Here is a 15,482-nt window from a genome sequence, read left to right as displayed (position 1 = left end):
TCGCTCACCCCCCGAACAGAAACGGGACGTTGAGTGCAGTCAGGCCCTTGGGACGTGCGCGGCGCCTCCCCTGCTGAGACCCTGCCGACAGGCAAATCCAGCTCCCGGCTCAGGCCGGGCAGGATCCCGGCGGCTGCAAGCTGAGGGCGCCTGGGGGCTCCGCAGAGGCCACCTGGCTGTGCCCGAGGCACTCGGCAGGGCTTCGGAGGGGCTTTGCTCCCAGGAAAAAGGTGCGCCCCGCCACCAAAAAAGTGTGGTTCCGCAGCATCCCCGTCTGCCTCAAAGGCTGAGGACTGAGCAGGTTGTGACACCCAGGCCCGCCCTCAGCTGTTGCTTTGGCCCTGGGGGCATCGTGACACGTGGGGTGGAGCCGGCCAGCGTGTCACAAGCGTGCCAGGCCTGCGCCAGCATGTCACAAGCGTGCCGGGCCTCAGCAACCATGCCAGGCCGGAGGCATGCCAGGCGCTGCCCTGGCTGGGAGGGCCCCGAGCCCGGTCTCCCGCCGTCCCGTGCTGCCTGGAGCCCACTGGGAGCTGGAGCCGCAAGGTTTCCAGCAGGCTGGTGGAGCGCAAACCCGGAGCCAGGCTGTCACAGGGAGGTGGCAGGGCCAGGCTGAGCCCCGCCGTGCTCAGCACACCGCCCACCTCCCGCGGGACACCTGCCCCTCACCTCTAAACCGGGCCTGGAGAGCCGGCCCGGCTTCGCCCTCATTAATACAGGGCACCGGCCGCCGGCGCGAGGTGCCGTCACCCCCATGCCAGGCGGGGGCCCATGGGGGAACCGCGGTGGCGCGGGGTGCACGTGCTGGCGGGGCACGGCTGCGGGCCAGCCCCCACCCCGGCGCTGCCGCACTGCCACCAGGCCTGGCCACCGGCCCCGCTGGGCGGGCCTGCGGTGACACCACTGCCTGCGGGGTGACAGCACAGGGGAGCGACAGGGGTGGCGCACGGCCCGGGGGGGATGCGGGCGGCCCTGAGGGTGGCCTGGGGGTGACACGGCCTGGGGGTGACACAGGTGGCCCAAAGGGAGGCCTGGGGTTGACACCACCTGGGGGTGACAGAGGTGGCCCAAAGGGTGGCCCAGCGGGTGACACAGCCTGGAGGTGACATGGGTGGCCCAAAGGGAGGCCTGGGGGTGACACGGCCTGGGGGTGACAGATGTGGCCCAGCGGGTGGCCCAGCAGGTGACACAGCCTGGAGGTGACACAGGTGGCCCAAAGGGAGGCCTGGAGGTGACACAGCCTGGGGGTGACAGAGGTGGCCCAAAGGGTGGCCCAGCGGGTGACACAGCCTGGAGGTGACACGGGTGGCCCAAAGGGTGGCCTGGGGGTGACATGGCCTGGCAGTGACATGGGTGGCCCAAAGGGAGGCCTGGGGGTGACGCGGCCTGGGGGTGACAGAGGTGGCGCAGCGGGTGACACAGCCCGGGGTGACACACGTGGCACAGAGCCTGGCGGGGGGGCACAAGGGGCCCCGAGGGCCGCACGGTGCCGGGAGCGAGCCGCAGGGCGACAGCGCCCAGGCGGCCCCGAGGGCGGCACAGCCCGGGGTCGGGAGGCCCGGCGCGGGGGCGGCCCGGCGCCGGGGGCGGGGGCAGGTCCCGGCAGGCACCGCGGTCGCGCCGGCCCCGCTCGGCGCCGCCCCGCCGAGGCGCGCGGGGCCCCTTTAAGAACCCGCCGCGGATTGACGCGGCGCCGCCGCCGAACTCGCGAGATCTCGCGAGAGCTCGCGGCTCCTCCCGCCCCGCCGAGCGCCCGCGGCCGGGGTCGGGGAGAGCCGGGGACTACCCGCCCCACACTGCCCCGCGCGGGTGCCGGCCAATGGCGGCGCGCGCGGGGGGCGGCGGCCTGCGGGCGGCCGGCCTATGGCGCGGCGCGGCGCTCCCGCGCGGGCGGGGCGGGCGCGCGCCCCCCCGCCCCCGCCCCGGTCCCCCGGAAGTGATGTCACAGGCCCCATGTGAGCCGATTGCAACACATGCAGCGCGGAGAGGGGGAGCGCGAGGAGCCGGTGTCCGACGTCAGCGCCGCCGCCAGCCCCGCGCCGCCGCCGCCGGGGGGACCGGGCCTGAGGTGAGGGCGCGGCGCGGCGGGGGCGGCGGGCGGCGCGGCGCGGCCGGGTGACTAACCGCTGTGCTCTGTGCCGGCCGGCCCGCCGCAGGCAGCAGCAGCCGCAGCAGCAGGAGGAGGCGGAGGGAGAAGATGGCGGACGATCCCAGCGCTGCCGACCGCAACGTGGAGATCTGGAAGATCAAGAAGCTCATCAAGAGCCTGGAGGCGGCCCGCGGGTGAGCGGCGGCGGCGGCGCGGCGGGCCCGGCCCGGCCCGGCGGCGGGAGGCCGGCGGCGCGGCGCGGAGCGGAGCGGAGAGGGCCGGGCCGGCAGCCGCCCGGCGGGAGGGGGCCCCGGCGGCGCGGGCGGGGGCCGCGGCCGGGCCGAGCCGGGTCGCGGGGGGAGGGCGGAGCGCGGCCCCGCTCCGGCCCCTTCCCGGGCCCCGGGGCTCCTTTGTGGCGCTGGCGCGGGCAGGTCGCCGCGGCCCCTTGGGGTCGGGCTGGCGGTAGAAGCCGCGGTTGGGGCGCGAGGCGGGCGGGCCGCGAGGGCCCCGCCGGCCCGGGGAAGGGCTCGGTCGCGGAAAGGAAACGCGACGCCTCCTCCGCGAGGGGAGCGGGCAGAGCCTTCCCCTCGGCTCCCGGGAGGCCCAGGTGCCCGTCGCGGTTGGCCAGCTGCGGCTTTTCCCGGTAAGCGGACGGGATTCCACTGCAGGGCTGTCACAGGTGTGTGTGGCCCCGCTGCGCCCGGGCCAGCCGAGGGGCCCAGGCGGGCCGCGGCCCCAGGGAGCCCGTCCGGCCTTGCTCCTGCCGGGCGCCGAGTCGTGAGCTCTGCGGTCCCGGACGTCCCGTGCCAGCTGGCATCTAGGAATGGTGGATTCCAGCTGGAGTAAGAGGCTCCTCCGGCCGCCCAGTGCCGGCTTGGGCTCCACCCAAGAGACCAACTGGCTAGAGGAGCACAGGGAGGGGTGAGGGCAGGGAGGCGCAGCCTTATCTAGGAGTTACTTTATCACCTGTTTTACTCCCAGTTATTGGGTTCTCTTTCTCACCCCTTCACCTCCAGTGAAAGTGCTTAGCTCCATTTCCCCAGTTCCAAAACTTGAATAGTGTTAAATCTGAAGTCTCTAATCTCATATATATTGGCCTTGTACTTTTTATGATCTCTCTTCATCAGAATAAAAACTGTTGGATACTTTTAAAGCCTGCTCCATGCCAAAGGTGACCTAGGTGCCATTTTCTGTGGGTAACTAGGCAGTGTGGTGTTGCACAGATCAGGAAGCCACTCAGGCTTGAGTTGTTGCAAAAACTATAGGTCTTGGAGCTGTAAAGCAGCAAAGTGTTTGTCTTGGAGTGCAACGCGATAAAATAAAAATCAAGGGTGACTCTTCAGTCACGCTTGTGGCTATAGCTCACACAGGTTCCTCCGAACTAGTCTTCATCTAGCTAGCCGGAGCGCTGTTGGCATCTTACTACGGCTGCCCAAAAGACAGGTTAGGTTTGGATAGCTCGCTTAAGCCAGAAGGGCTGTCTTGTTCTTTCCTTAGCGCCGGCGTCTGTTCTTGTGTGGAGAGTGGCCAAGGTTCAGCTGAAAACAAACCCAGGCAAGAGGGTGTAGGGAGGAGAAGCCGAGCCGGGGGGAATCTCCATTTTTTTTCTGATTTGTGATGTAGCTGTTAGTGGAAGGGATGGGGGTGCGTGAGAGGGATTGTGGGGCTGGGAGAGTCCTGCCACGGAGTGGACTTTGACTGCTTCAGCTGACCAGGCAGCTCTGCCTTCACACAGTGTGGACTGCTGCTAGAGGGGAGGTCCAGAGAAGCGCCGGAATGTGTGAATGCTTCTGCTGTGAAGTTGAAAGGGGGGTGGCTTGGGGGGCTACAGGCATGTGTTGCAGCTTGTGAAAAGGGCCGATGCTCCCTGCAGCAGTACTGGGAAAGGCTGGGATGTGTTTGGGAAAGGTATAGCTAGCATTTCAGCTCTCCCTGATTCAAAATGTGGTAGCGTAAGCATGTCTGGCTTTAATGGCAGCTCTTATTTTGTTCCTGTTTGGAATAGATGAATATTGCAAAGGACTAGATTAAAAGTGATATTCAGGAGCTCTTGGAAAGTCAGGTGGAAAAGCTAGGTTGGAGGGGGTGGCTGTTTGGGGTAGAACCCATGATCATCTTTTTTTTGACAGCCTGCTGGGGCCATGGCCCAGGCATCTCTCCTCTTTTCCCAATCCATGTCCCCTGGCACATTTCTAGGTTGTGATAAAGACACTGCAAGTGGATTAAAATGCGTATAGGAGGTTTAGGTGAGCCCTCTGGATCCAGCACTTCTCCTGGATGTATACTGCTGTCCCTTAAATTAATACTTGTGTATTGGCTAATAAAACAACCACCTGACAAAGGCAGCTAATGCTAGCAAACTTTGCTGTAAACAAGGCTATACTGGTTATGTATAAACGCGCGTGGTGCTTGCAGGGAGACTGGGCCAAAATTATTCTAGTCTTTTTGGGCCCCTTAAGGGGAAGAGATGCTGCAACTCTTGCTACCAGCAGCATCAGGCTCCCTAGCACACAAGAGGTGTGAGCCAGTGAAACAGGCTTTTCCTGCCTTTGGGAGAGTCACTTCCCCTTCCTGTGAAGTAGGAAGACCTGTTCTGGGGTGGATAAGGGGGCAAAGCCTTTAAGTAGGGCGATGCGGAGGGACAGGACTTCTTGGTGCCTCCACCTTCCCTTACTCATGTACTCTTAATAGTGACCCAGCAGCGGTGTCCCAGTTTCATGTGCTGGTTGTTCCTGCAGTGGATCAAAGGGATGGGGAATAGAGGAAGCTGGAGCTAGACATTCAATTTGTGTGTGGCAGGTGGGGCGCTTTACTGTTATCTAGCTATTTCTGTAAAATCTCAAAGAAATCTGCAGAGTATTATCAAAATGTTAAACGAGCACAAGAGCAAGGAAATGCTTTTATCACATCTGGGATAGATGAGGTAAGTGGCAATATTTTGCCCGAAAAGAAAGGGAAAAGATTAGGCTTTGGGTTTACTGGAAGCTGATCAGCTAGAGGGCAGTGAGGGTAAGGCTTCTTCTTGAATTTTAAGGTAATGTCCTAGTGAGAGTGTCCTATGTTATTTTTCAAGCCCTGCTTAGAAAGCTGATCTCCAGTTAGCAAAAACCTGGCAAATGAAAATAATAAAAAATAACTGAAGAAAAACACCAAACCTGCCCCACCTCTGCTGGCAGGGAGTGGAAGGAGCTGCTGTCTCTATCTTGCTTCCTAAAATAGAAGTATCTGTTATCTTTTCCCAGCTCTTCCAAAGTTGAGTTGCGAACTGTCTGGTACTGTATGAAGTTAATGAGTTGATCTTTCTGATCTGGTGCTAAGGGAAGGAGGAGGTAGCTGGGGCCGGTATCCGCAGGATTTTGTGCGAGTGGGAGCGGATGGGGGCTGAGCTCTGTGATACAGGCAGTTAACCCTTCTAGCCAGAAGTAGATGAGAGTAAAAGGCTGCTGGTGAGTAACTTATGCCCTTGCGAGAACTCTAGCCCTGTCATCTCTGGTAGCAAGGAAGGCTCAGCTTCTCATCAAGCACCTGCACTTCTGCCCTGCGAAGGGATTCAGCTTTCTGATCGATCCAAAGTTAGCTTGTGTAAAACTGAGTCTCTGCGAAAGAGATTCTGCCCCCCAGTAGCTGCAGCCGTGTCTCAGCAAGAGTAAAGTGCTGTTTGCCACTGCGTTCTTCCTTATCCTGTCTCGGGGCTTCTGTGCTGTTGTTCCGTGCAGTTTTCCACTATCGCTATTAAACTGACAATTACTCTTTGTTCCTCTGGTCTTTGCGGTCCTGAATAGTTAGCAGGGCTACGGTCGGTTTTTCTGCTAATCTAAGCTGTAAATGCTTGGCAAAGTCAAGCAGCAGCAGCAACAGCTAGCAGCCTCCTTGCTGGCTGAGGCCTAAGATGAGGCATCTGAATCATGTCTGAAAAGTTTCTACAAGTCTTAGAAACAGGGACTTTCTTCCTGCAGGCTGTTCTGCTCAGAAACTGTTTACTAACACCTCTGCTGGGAAGACTGGCTTTCTGACCCGGAGTAAGAGTACAGCCGATGCCGGGTGTGGGGCTGTATTATAATGGCAAAACCTTCAGGAACCTGCTCCCTTGAGACATCTCTCCAACCCTGAACTTAAAGGAGTAGACTTCTCTTCAGAGCGATAACTTTTGTTAGCTATTTTATTTTGCTGAAACAGGGAAAGAGGGGGCAGAAGAGAAAGGTGAAAAGTGTCTCTGAAGGCTCTGTCTGCAAGCACAGTTAAACCTGGTGAACAAGATGGATAGAAATTGAGCATCAAAATGATGTTTCCCAAATAAGTACATTAGAGGGAAGGTGGGGAGAAATGAGGCATATGCATGCTTCTGAGCAAATTCAGAAACTAGCTTTGAACAAGTAACTTACTCTGGTTGTAACTGGAAGAAATGAATCAAGGTGGGAGAGTGGAGAAATGGCAGGAAGAGGGGAAGTCATGATGCTTCCAGAGCCATAGGAAAGCAAAGCAATGCAGTCCCTTGCTGGGAGGTGGATTCTGCAAACTCCTGCAAAAGGAAAACGTAGTAGTTGAGCTTGAGTGTAGAGAACCTGACCTGTAGCTTATACATAAGTAATTGGCTCAGCATGTGTTGCAAAAAGCTGCAGTTGCAGCTGGAGTTTGCTTCGGTCCATCTGGCACCTTGCTGGTTCCTGTGGAATGGCCCAATTCTGGAATTAGCCTCAGACTGCTGCTGCCTCCCAGCCTTGTGTGACAGGGACTGGAACCTACTCGGATAAAGGTGGGTGGCAGGCCTGACATCTCCACACCTTCTTCTGGGGTGTCCTGGGATGGTGCTGCTTTCATGAGCAGACAGGCTGGCAAGGTTGAGACCTGTTATTTTGGACAACCTGGTGGCTGTGGAGAGCAAGATGGACTTGGTCTGTTGTGCTGTTGGCATGGTGGGCCTTTCCGGAAGTGACCTGTGAACCCACCTACTTGTGAGTTATTGCTGGAGCTGTGAATGCTGTGGCAGCCCTAGCTGCCAGCAGTACTGCTGTGATCCATGTGGGGAATAACTGGGATCAGTTGCAAGTAACATCCTGTTACAGGTTTTGCCTTGTTCCTGATTTCTTTTGAACAAGGTGCTGGAAAACTTTGGGGATGCTGGAGTTGTATTGCTCTGCATCAGAGAGCTTTACTTCTCTCCTGAATTAAGCAGTGCAAATATTCATTTACTCGTGGTGGCATCTGCTGCACTTGGCTGTAGATGGCTTGTTCTGCCAATGGCAAGTAATTGTACAGCTCCACTGCACTGAAGTTGTAACTGTGCTGGAATAGCTGCTGAATAGTCGAATATGTTAGAGTAGCTGATTCTAACAGTAGTGTGTGTTACTGCACAGTATATGGTGGTGTAGAGTACCATAAATGAGTGTAATAATTCTGCTGTGTCTATGAAAGTACCAATATGACTGTCTTAAGTGGGGTCATGCGTGAGAGGGAGGATTTGGTGTGGTCTTTCATTGCTGTGACTGGTTTCTGGCTGCGCTGCCAGAGACATGTTGGTTCGGAGGCTCCCTTACCTGCTGCCAGAGCTGCAGCAGGCTTCTTTCCCTGCCTTCTCAGTCGGGATCCATCTGTCTTTGTGGCTGTAGCTCAGATCTGGGGTCTGGGAAACAGTTTGACCCTTGATACAAAATTTATTTTTGCAGAGCTGAAGCTTTATCTTAGGATGTGGAGTATGATGGAGACTTTGAACCAGATCTGGGTGAGCTGGTCTGTCTGTGAAGGGCAGTGTTGTGGCAAGGTACTACTTGGGTTCCCGCTTCTGCTATGTTAATTAGGTTGCAGTGCTGATATGTCATGTTATTGCCAGTCATGGGATGGCCTTGAGGATCTGTACACAGCAGTTTGCTGCATGGTGCAGGCCAGTCTCCAGTGGATTTACCTTTGCTGAAAGTCCTTTCCTCTGCTGGCATCTGGACTGGGTCAGTCTTGGGGCTTGCATTCTTGTGGGGAATGTGAGACCAGGAGAGCAGCATCCACAGGGTGGAACACAGAATTTCTTTTAATTGGCCATGAGGTTTTGGCCTTGGCTTTATGATCCATCCCTGAAGTGTGGAGTGCTTGGGGACAAAATTATGATTTAAATTCTTAGCTAAATTCTTTCCTCGAAGTAGTGCTTTCTCAGTCCAGTTGTCTTCAGGAGAGCTGCTAAAGAGGGCAGTGCTTCTGTTGCACAAGTAAAGGCTATAACAATAGTACTGCCTTCTGCTTTTGATAGTGTGAGGAGAAGGAAAAGGAAGCCAGCGTAGAAATTGCCTAGGGCAAAAGTCAAACCTGAGGGCTCTGTGGCAGGTAATCAGGCAGGATGTACTCCAGCTGCTTACGCTCTGTTTTCTGGCTTTGACTGTTCAAGTTTCTTCAGGCTGCCGGTCTCCGTAGTGCTGGGTTTAGAAGCTGAATATGCTCATCGCACGAGTGGGACTGATCAGACCTCGCAGAACTAATGCGGCATCTCTAACTGCTTGCCTTTCTGCGGTGTCGTGGAGCCGAATGAATCGAGGGTGGGTGGTCTGAGAAAGCTGCCCGTTCCCTGTGCCGGGGAGAAGGCAGCCGGAGCTGGGAAGGATATCAAGAGCGTTGCTGACACCTTGCTGGTTGCCTGTGTGTGACTGTTGTAAAACGCTTCCTCTGCTTTCTCATCTGCTTGCTTTACCTGTTCCTTTTTGAGTTACAGTAACAATTAAGAAGTGCTGTTTTGAGAGTACACGCTAGCAAGTGGCAAAAAATGACCTGATCGGGGAGAACTGTTACGTGTCAGAAAAGAGTTCTAGTAAGTGTTTATAGCCTTTGGTAATTCTGTAGCCTGATATCCTCTTTTACAACTGTGAATCAATACTGAACAGCATGATTCATACACAGATCATCATTCACATAGAGATAGTGAATGAGACACTGTCCGCTGAAGACAAGCAACATGGTAGAAGATGGGAATGAGCACCTCAAAAGAGGATGGACATCTTTGGCTTTGTGGCAATTGGATTCCCCCCCCCCCCCCATTAGCTCTCTGTTTCTACGTGCCTCTGAGGCATTAACATCTTAACAAGCAAATCTGGATTTGGTGTTTCAGTCCCTCAGTGTACATCTTGTACCCAACTGGCCCATTAGCATAATGCAACAAGTCTTTTTAGACTTGGAGCATTAATAATTGGAGAGGGAGGAGGGAGAGGAGGGGAGCTGTGGCAAAACCAAGCCTGCCAGTGAGTCACAAATGTCTGAAGTGCAGAAATGTCTGTTCCACTTACCGGTAATTGGGCATACGGGCTTTCTGCGTTAGGTCAGATGCAGCCCATAAGGTCTATTCAAAGCATGCCTATGCAATTTTTTTTTGTGATGTGTTGCCTTTGATCCAAGGATTTCAAAGTGGCATTGATTCACCTTCCCTGTGGGGTGTGCAGTATCCACTCATGCTGATTGAAGGCTCTTCAGCACTTCAGGATGAAGTCAGGATCTCCTCCTGGAGCTGCAGAACAGATTTGGGATCTGGACACTGAGTGTTGTCTGAGCATCAGCCACAGTATAGGAACTGGCTCTGGTTGGGGAAGGGGGGAAGCTGGAGCTTGGAGTCTCTAGCTCCTAGCAAGGGAGTTAACCTAAGCAGCACAGTCACTTGCTGCTCTTAAGCTCTGAAGGTAGTGCGTGCTGGACCAGTGGGACAGGGCTCACTGTTACCTGCTACCAGTGCAGCCTTGAGACCAGTGATACCTGGCCAAATTCCCTGCTATGTGGAGAAAGAGGTCTGTGACCTGATTCTCCCTTCTCCCCCTCCCTGAGGAGCCATGCATGCTGAGCTCTGGAGTCAGGTACTGGCAGCAGCCCAGCAGCTGCTTGGGGGGAAAGCACTACCTTGCCTGACCCTTGGTGAGCTGCTAGCCAGTCTTGCCTCTGCTGCTTTGCTGAAGCAGCCATCTGCTGCCTCCCTGTGGGAGGCTTCTCCTCGCTGCCGGAGCAGGGAGCACGTTTAGGAAAAGCAGGGTCACTTTCTCTTTTCCAGGGTAGAATCTGGCTTGGTCATTAGCTTCCTAACTTGTACTTGCTAAGCTTGCTTGGCATCTGGGGGCTCTTACTTGTTTCCTCTTTGAGAAGGTCAGTGAGTTTGGGTGAGAGGGCAGGATATCTCTTCAGGATAGTCTTAGTGTCTGTGTTCAAGTTGTTGCTGGCTACACAGAGTGCTCTGTGCATATCATCTTCCTGTAATGCTGTATCCTCTGGCAGATGAGAGAAGATTCCTATCTGGAGCCCTGGGACAGAGCTACAGCACAAGGGCTTGCTGTTGTGCGGGCCACAGTGGTGATAGCTGCACGGCCTTGTGCTGTGCAGCTTATGTGATTTCTCTAGGTAGAGGTGGCATTCAAAGATTGACTGGGCAGTTAACCATCTGGAGGGTTTCTCAGACTCAGGGGGTTCACTTTCTTCCAATTAATGCTTATGCTGGAAAGTACTCTTGAGGAAAGAATGACTTGGCCTCCTGACACTGCAATCCTCTCCCTTCATGTGCTTTCTGGGTGTTTCTCGGGTGGCACTAGGTACAGAGAGATTGTTCCCTCCTTACTTTTGCTTGGGAACTGATCTCTTCCGTATCTTCATATCTTTCTTTAGATGACCTGGAAGCTTTTGACAAACACTTTGCACAAATGTCTCCTGTGGCTGCCTTTTAGTAGATTATCCAGAACTGCGATGTGCGGTGTGATAAAATGCAGAATGCCTCTGGGACAGTGGCTGTGAGGTTCTTGCTGAGTTGATGCAAAAAAAAGTACTACTAACAACATGGCTTGCCCCTCAACTTGCATTGAACTTCAAAGGAGCTCCAGTGGTAGGTCCCATTGTCAGCTAACTGGTGTTATGGGCTCTGTGTAGGTATCCATCCAGCACTTGTCATCTGCTCGAGCTGTGATTTGAGCCCAACATCTGAACAGAGAGTGAAATTTCATCTATTTTTGATGGGGACACCGCACAAAGCTGTTTCTTCTCAAGAAGCAATTTGGTTGAGGCGTGTTGGTTATGTTTGTGCTGGAGCATTCAAACCACTTGTTCAAATACCAGCAATGCAGCCTTTGGGTAGGCTTCCAGATGACATTGCCTGAAGCACTAAAGGGGTGCTAGACTCTTATGTTTCTCTGCTCTTCTTTAGCCAGCCTACAGGTTTTCCAGGAAATGTTGTATAGCTTTTGCATCTGCAGTCATCTCCCTAGATTTGGCATTAGTGAACTGGAGCCACTTCCTATTTGATGAAGACTTTGTCTTAATAAATGACATGAAGTCATTAGAGGGCATATCTATGACCATTCTCTGTACTTTTCAGCCAAAATTCATGAATTGTAGAGCCTCTGTATATAAACTTCCCATGGCAATGTCGGTGCTGCTGCATACAAGGCTTATATGAGTAGGGGATGTCTAGTGGCATATCGTTAGTAAGAGAACCCATACTGGCAATTTTACACTTGCCTGTACCAAAGGACTTTGGTTTCCTTTTTTTCCTTTTTACAGCAGTTCTTCATCTCTGCTCAGATATCAGGATCAAAAAACCTCAAATACTTTTCCTTTGCATCACTGCTTGTGTGGGATTGTGCTCTCAACTTAGCCCTTCCCTGAAGTATTGCATGCCTGCAGGACTGTGTGGGTATTTGTTCTGAAGTAGTGCTTTTCTCTTGGGTACATCGTGTGTGTTTGGTGAAGTTTTGCTTTGAATTGCATGGATATTGCAGGCATCCACCTTGTGGCTGGCCATGGACATGTCAGTGTGAAACTCGTCTGTCCATCGTGCAAACTTAGTAGCCGTGGCTGTCTAGGTAGCTTGGGCTCCTCGGTATCTGTGGTTACTATCCAGTAAGCTGCAGTCCTCTTGGATGGAGACCAAGGCTGTTACCTTGGGAAGGTGACACTGCTTGAAGCAGTATGTGGCAACAGTTCTTTCGTAGAAAGCTTCCTAGCTGTGCCACGTAGTTAAGATCAGGTTATCTGAAAGCTGTTTGCTCCGCACTCTTGCCAGTCTCTTGCAGTCAGATACAGACCTCGTGCTGCCCTTGGTTCCAGGCAGCACTGGAAAGCAGGGAGCTTATGCTCGTGAAGCTAGTGCCCTGTAAAGACAAGCTGGTTTTGAGTCATAGAGAGTGACTGACATTCCTTGCCTATATATCTCCATATTACACAGTGTGGTATTAGAGTAAAATGTTTCATTGTAGAACTACTGCTCTGCTGCTGTTTGTCGAGTCTCCCCTGATACCACAGTGTAGGCCAGAAACTGCTATTTATATAGTATGTTTGTTGAATTAATGCTCTCCCTTGCCAGCCCATATCCCGAATTCCATGAGGCAGGTTGAGTGACTGCTCCTCCTCGGACTTCTAGTTGGGACTGCTCTTGTCTGCCAAGCGACTCTGCCAAGTTGAGGGTAGCTACGATCGGTTCTTGCTGCGTTTGGCACTTCGTGTGGTGTGCAGTCTTTCAGGTAGCCGTTTAATAATATGCTGTGTAAGATGGTGGGAGTCTTTTGGAAAATGTCTAGGCCAGTTTCTAGTTTCAGCTGAAAGCTGAAGGTGCATGAACCTGCTCAGCTGTTTCTTCTGACCAGCAAAAGCACAGAAACCAAATCCTTGTAGATCAAGATGGCCACCCAGAACAGGAGGCTCAACTGCCAGCCGTAACAAAAACCATCCACAGGGTGTAGTTGGCAGCTTATTTTGAATGTAATACACTGCTTGCCTTGTGCACTCGCCTTCTGTTGTGGTGGTTTCCTCATGCTGAACCATAAAATGCAAGCACAGTAAGCCACCACTCCTGGTGCCAAACGTGGATTGGGACTCAGCACAGGAATCAAACTGATTTAAGTGCTTCTGAAGAGAACCCAAAATGTACTTGCTCTTGGTCTTAAATACCACAGCTGTTGTAAGGCACAGTGAGACCTTGAAGAATGATACCTATTAGGAAGTGCAGAAAGACTTTTACAGGGAAAAACAAGCTGTTTGGATGCCCTAGTACCTGCTTATAAGGAATATTGGCAAGACTTGCTCAATTTTCACTTCACCTTTTCCAGGCTTGATTACAAATGATTCAACACTGCACATACTGCCACTCACTGTGACAACTTGTTCACATTTGCCATTAGGCCTCTCTGCAACTTGGAACACTTTGTTTTGTGGTACAGTTGTCTGAAATTCAAAGTGTAGTAATGCTGATGTTTTAATAATAGAACAGAAGAGACTGTCCTACCCACAAACCTAAATTTTCTAAGGAACTTGCTGTCTTGGGAGAACAAGACGTGCTTGCTTTTTCTTTCCTCCTGCTTCCTCCAGACCACTCTTTGTGGTAGTTTGTAGGAGCAGGGTTGGAGCCCCCTATAGTGGTTTAGGAGAGGATTCGGAGCCCTGATCTTCTCTGCTGTTCTGGCATGGAGCTCTAATGCTGGTAACTTCCTGGCCACACTAAATCTGAGCTAATTGCCTGTTACCGGCAGGGCTGGTGCAGTGTGGTTAGTAACCACAGAACCCAGCAAGTTTAGTGTTTCTACCTTTGCAGTGGTTGGCACGCAACTGCTCCCTTGTTTCTTTGCAGTATGTGGACAGGTGCCCTTAATGCTTTTAACTGCTTTGTCCTTCAGCTCCTTGTGCAGTGGCACATTTTGTGCTGTTCTGTGGTCTGGGATGCCAGTTTCTTACTAAGCAAACATTTCGGAGCATTTCAGATCCTGATGCATGTACTTACATTACAATGGCAGCTATTTGGCTGCGGTGCAGACACTCCCTAGCCCAGAATAGGGACAGCAACTGTCTCTAGCTGCTTGAAACTTCCTGGCTCAGTTTAGTGTGGAAGCATTAGCTTCCAGCTGATCTAGTGTAATTTGTCTTGGGTGCATTAAAACTAGGGGGGAACCTCTTAGCATTGCTGCCTCCTTAAAATAAGAAGCCTGCTGAGTAGGATATAATCTGAACTGCTTCAGATCTGTCCTTCCTGGAGGAGCACTGGGGAAGATAGAGGGGGAACCAGCTCATAGCCTGTCTGATCCTGAGCTGCCAGTACGAGCGCTTTGAGCACTTCCCTTAATCTAGATTGATTACTTAATTGTGCACTCTAACAATTTCATAATGAAGTTTTATCTGGCAGCGTGCTTGCTGTGGGATTCGTAGTTGGCAAGGGCTGGCCAGGCAGTGAGTGTCCCGTGTACTTCATGTACAGCCGAGCTTGCTTGTTGTAGAAGTCTGCCGTTTGGAAAGGCTCCTTTCTTGAGGTCGTAGTCAGCGTGATTTCCTGTACATCGTTCCCAGAGTAAATGTAATCTAGAACACAGTGCACAGCTGATCTAGCGGAGGAGGAGGCGGCATGGGATTTGCGGAAATACCGGTCTCTCGTTGTTCAGGCACAGTGGCTACAGAGACGGACAGGAACCCTAGAGATTGTATTGATATGCAGAGTACACCAGTTCTTTCTCTATGCTTTTTTGAACTGCAGCTTTCTTAGAAACTGTCTTTGCACTTTGGCTCACTGAGTCTGACAGATGCAACGACAGGTTTGCAGACCTTGCCATCCAGCAGTAAGGTCACATACAGGTACAAGCTTGCTTTGAGAGGGGGAGACCACTCCTCCGAGGTAGGTTAACAAGGTCTTAGGGCTGCGTGACATCTGCAAGGTGTCTGCAGCCATCTTAATTGTTTGCCTGCACATTCGCTTGAGCTGGTGTCGTGTTGGTCTTGGCCTGTCTGGGCTGTGATCTCATTTAGCGATCAGATGCTGAAAGTGTGCTAATTTAAGGAAGAGAGAGATGAGTAAAGAGCAGTGGGTGCTGAATGTTACCTTCAATTAGCTGGCTTCCTAATGAACTGTTCTGGGTGGATTAATCGTACCCAGCAGGCGGCAGCAGCATGCTGGCAGGGGCTGCCCCCCCCTTGACGGCGCTGGGTGCCCAGGGGCCTCCGGGTGAGCAGGCGAGCTGACTCCTTGTGCGTCAGGCTCCTGTGGCGTGCTGTGTTGCACGGTACTCTGGCTGGCACTGCTCTCGTGACAAACTGCCTGTCTGCTATTTTATTGGATTCTGCAGGAATCGGTTAGTGCCTGAAACAGCTGAGTAAATAGTGACAGAAGTGTGTCACATCCAGAAAATGCACTTGATGTCGCTAATGGAAGGTGCTTCTGGCTATATAACCAGGCTGCAATTCGCTGAAGGGTTGGACCAAGTGCGATTTTATGCTGCGTTGCACTCTAGTTTGAGAGTTGTATAATACATATATTCTCTCCCACTTGGAGATCCCTTTTCATTTGTGTGTTGCAGTAGTAGATCACAAGGGTTTGTGGAGTCCGCTGTATTACTTTGGGTAGGGTGCTGCCGTGTTGCTAAGGAACTGTGACTTGACTGGCACACATGACTGCCTTCTAGATAAGATGCTGTGG

The 15,482-nt window shown here is 53.0% G+C and overlaps 1 protein-coding gene across 2 annotated transcripts in view; it reads left to right on the top strand.

Moving 5' to 3' along the window:
- The first annotated feature begins 1,961 nt into the window (after positions 1-1,961).
- Positions 1,962-15,482, top strand: part of ETF1 (eukaryotic translation termination factor 1) — a 28,843-nt gene continuing 15,322 nt past the window's right edge. Inside the window, exons 1-2 of one of the 2 annotated variants that reach the window (XM_067304790.1) lie at positions 1,962-2,068; positions 2,157-2,283. In XM_067304790.1, coding sequence (XP_067160891.1) covers positions 2,198-2,283 — 86 coding nt within the window. In that variant the 5' untranslated portion in view covers positions 1,962-2,068; positions 2,157-2,197. Of the gene's footprint in view, positions 2,069-2,156; positions 2,284-8,856; positions 8,877-15,482 lie in introns of those variants that run through there. The other variant, XM_013946920.2, reaches the window with a different exon arrangement.

Source organism: Apteryx mantelli, chromosome 14, assembly GCF_036417845.1.
Source record: "Apteryx mantelli isolate bAptMan1 chromosome 14, bAptMan1.hap1, whole genome shotgun sequence".
Taxonomy (NCBI): domain Eukaryota; kingdom Metazoa; phylum Chordata; class Aves; order Apterygiformes; family Apterygidae; genus Apteryx; species Apteryx mantelli.
This window is presented reverse-complemented; position numbering and strand designations above follow the sequence as displayed.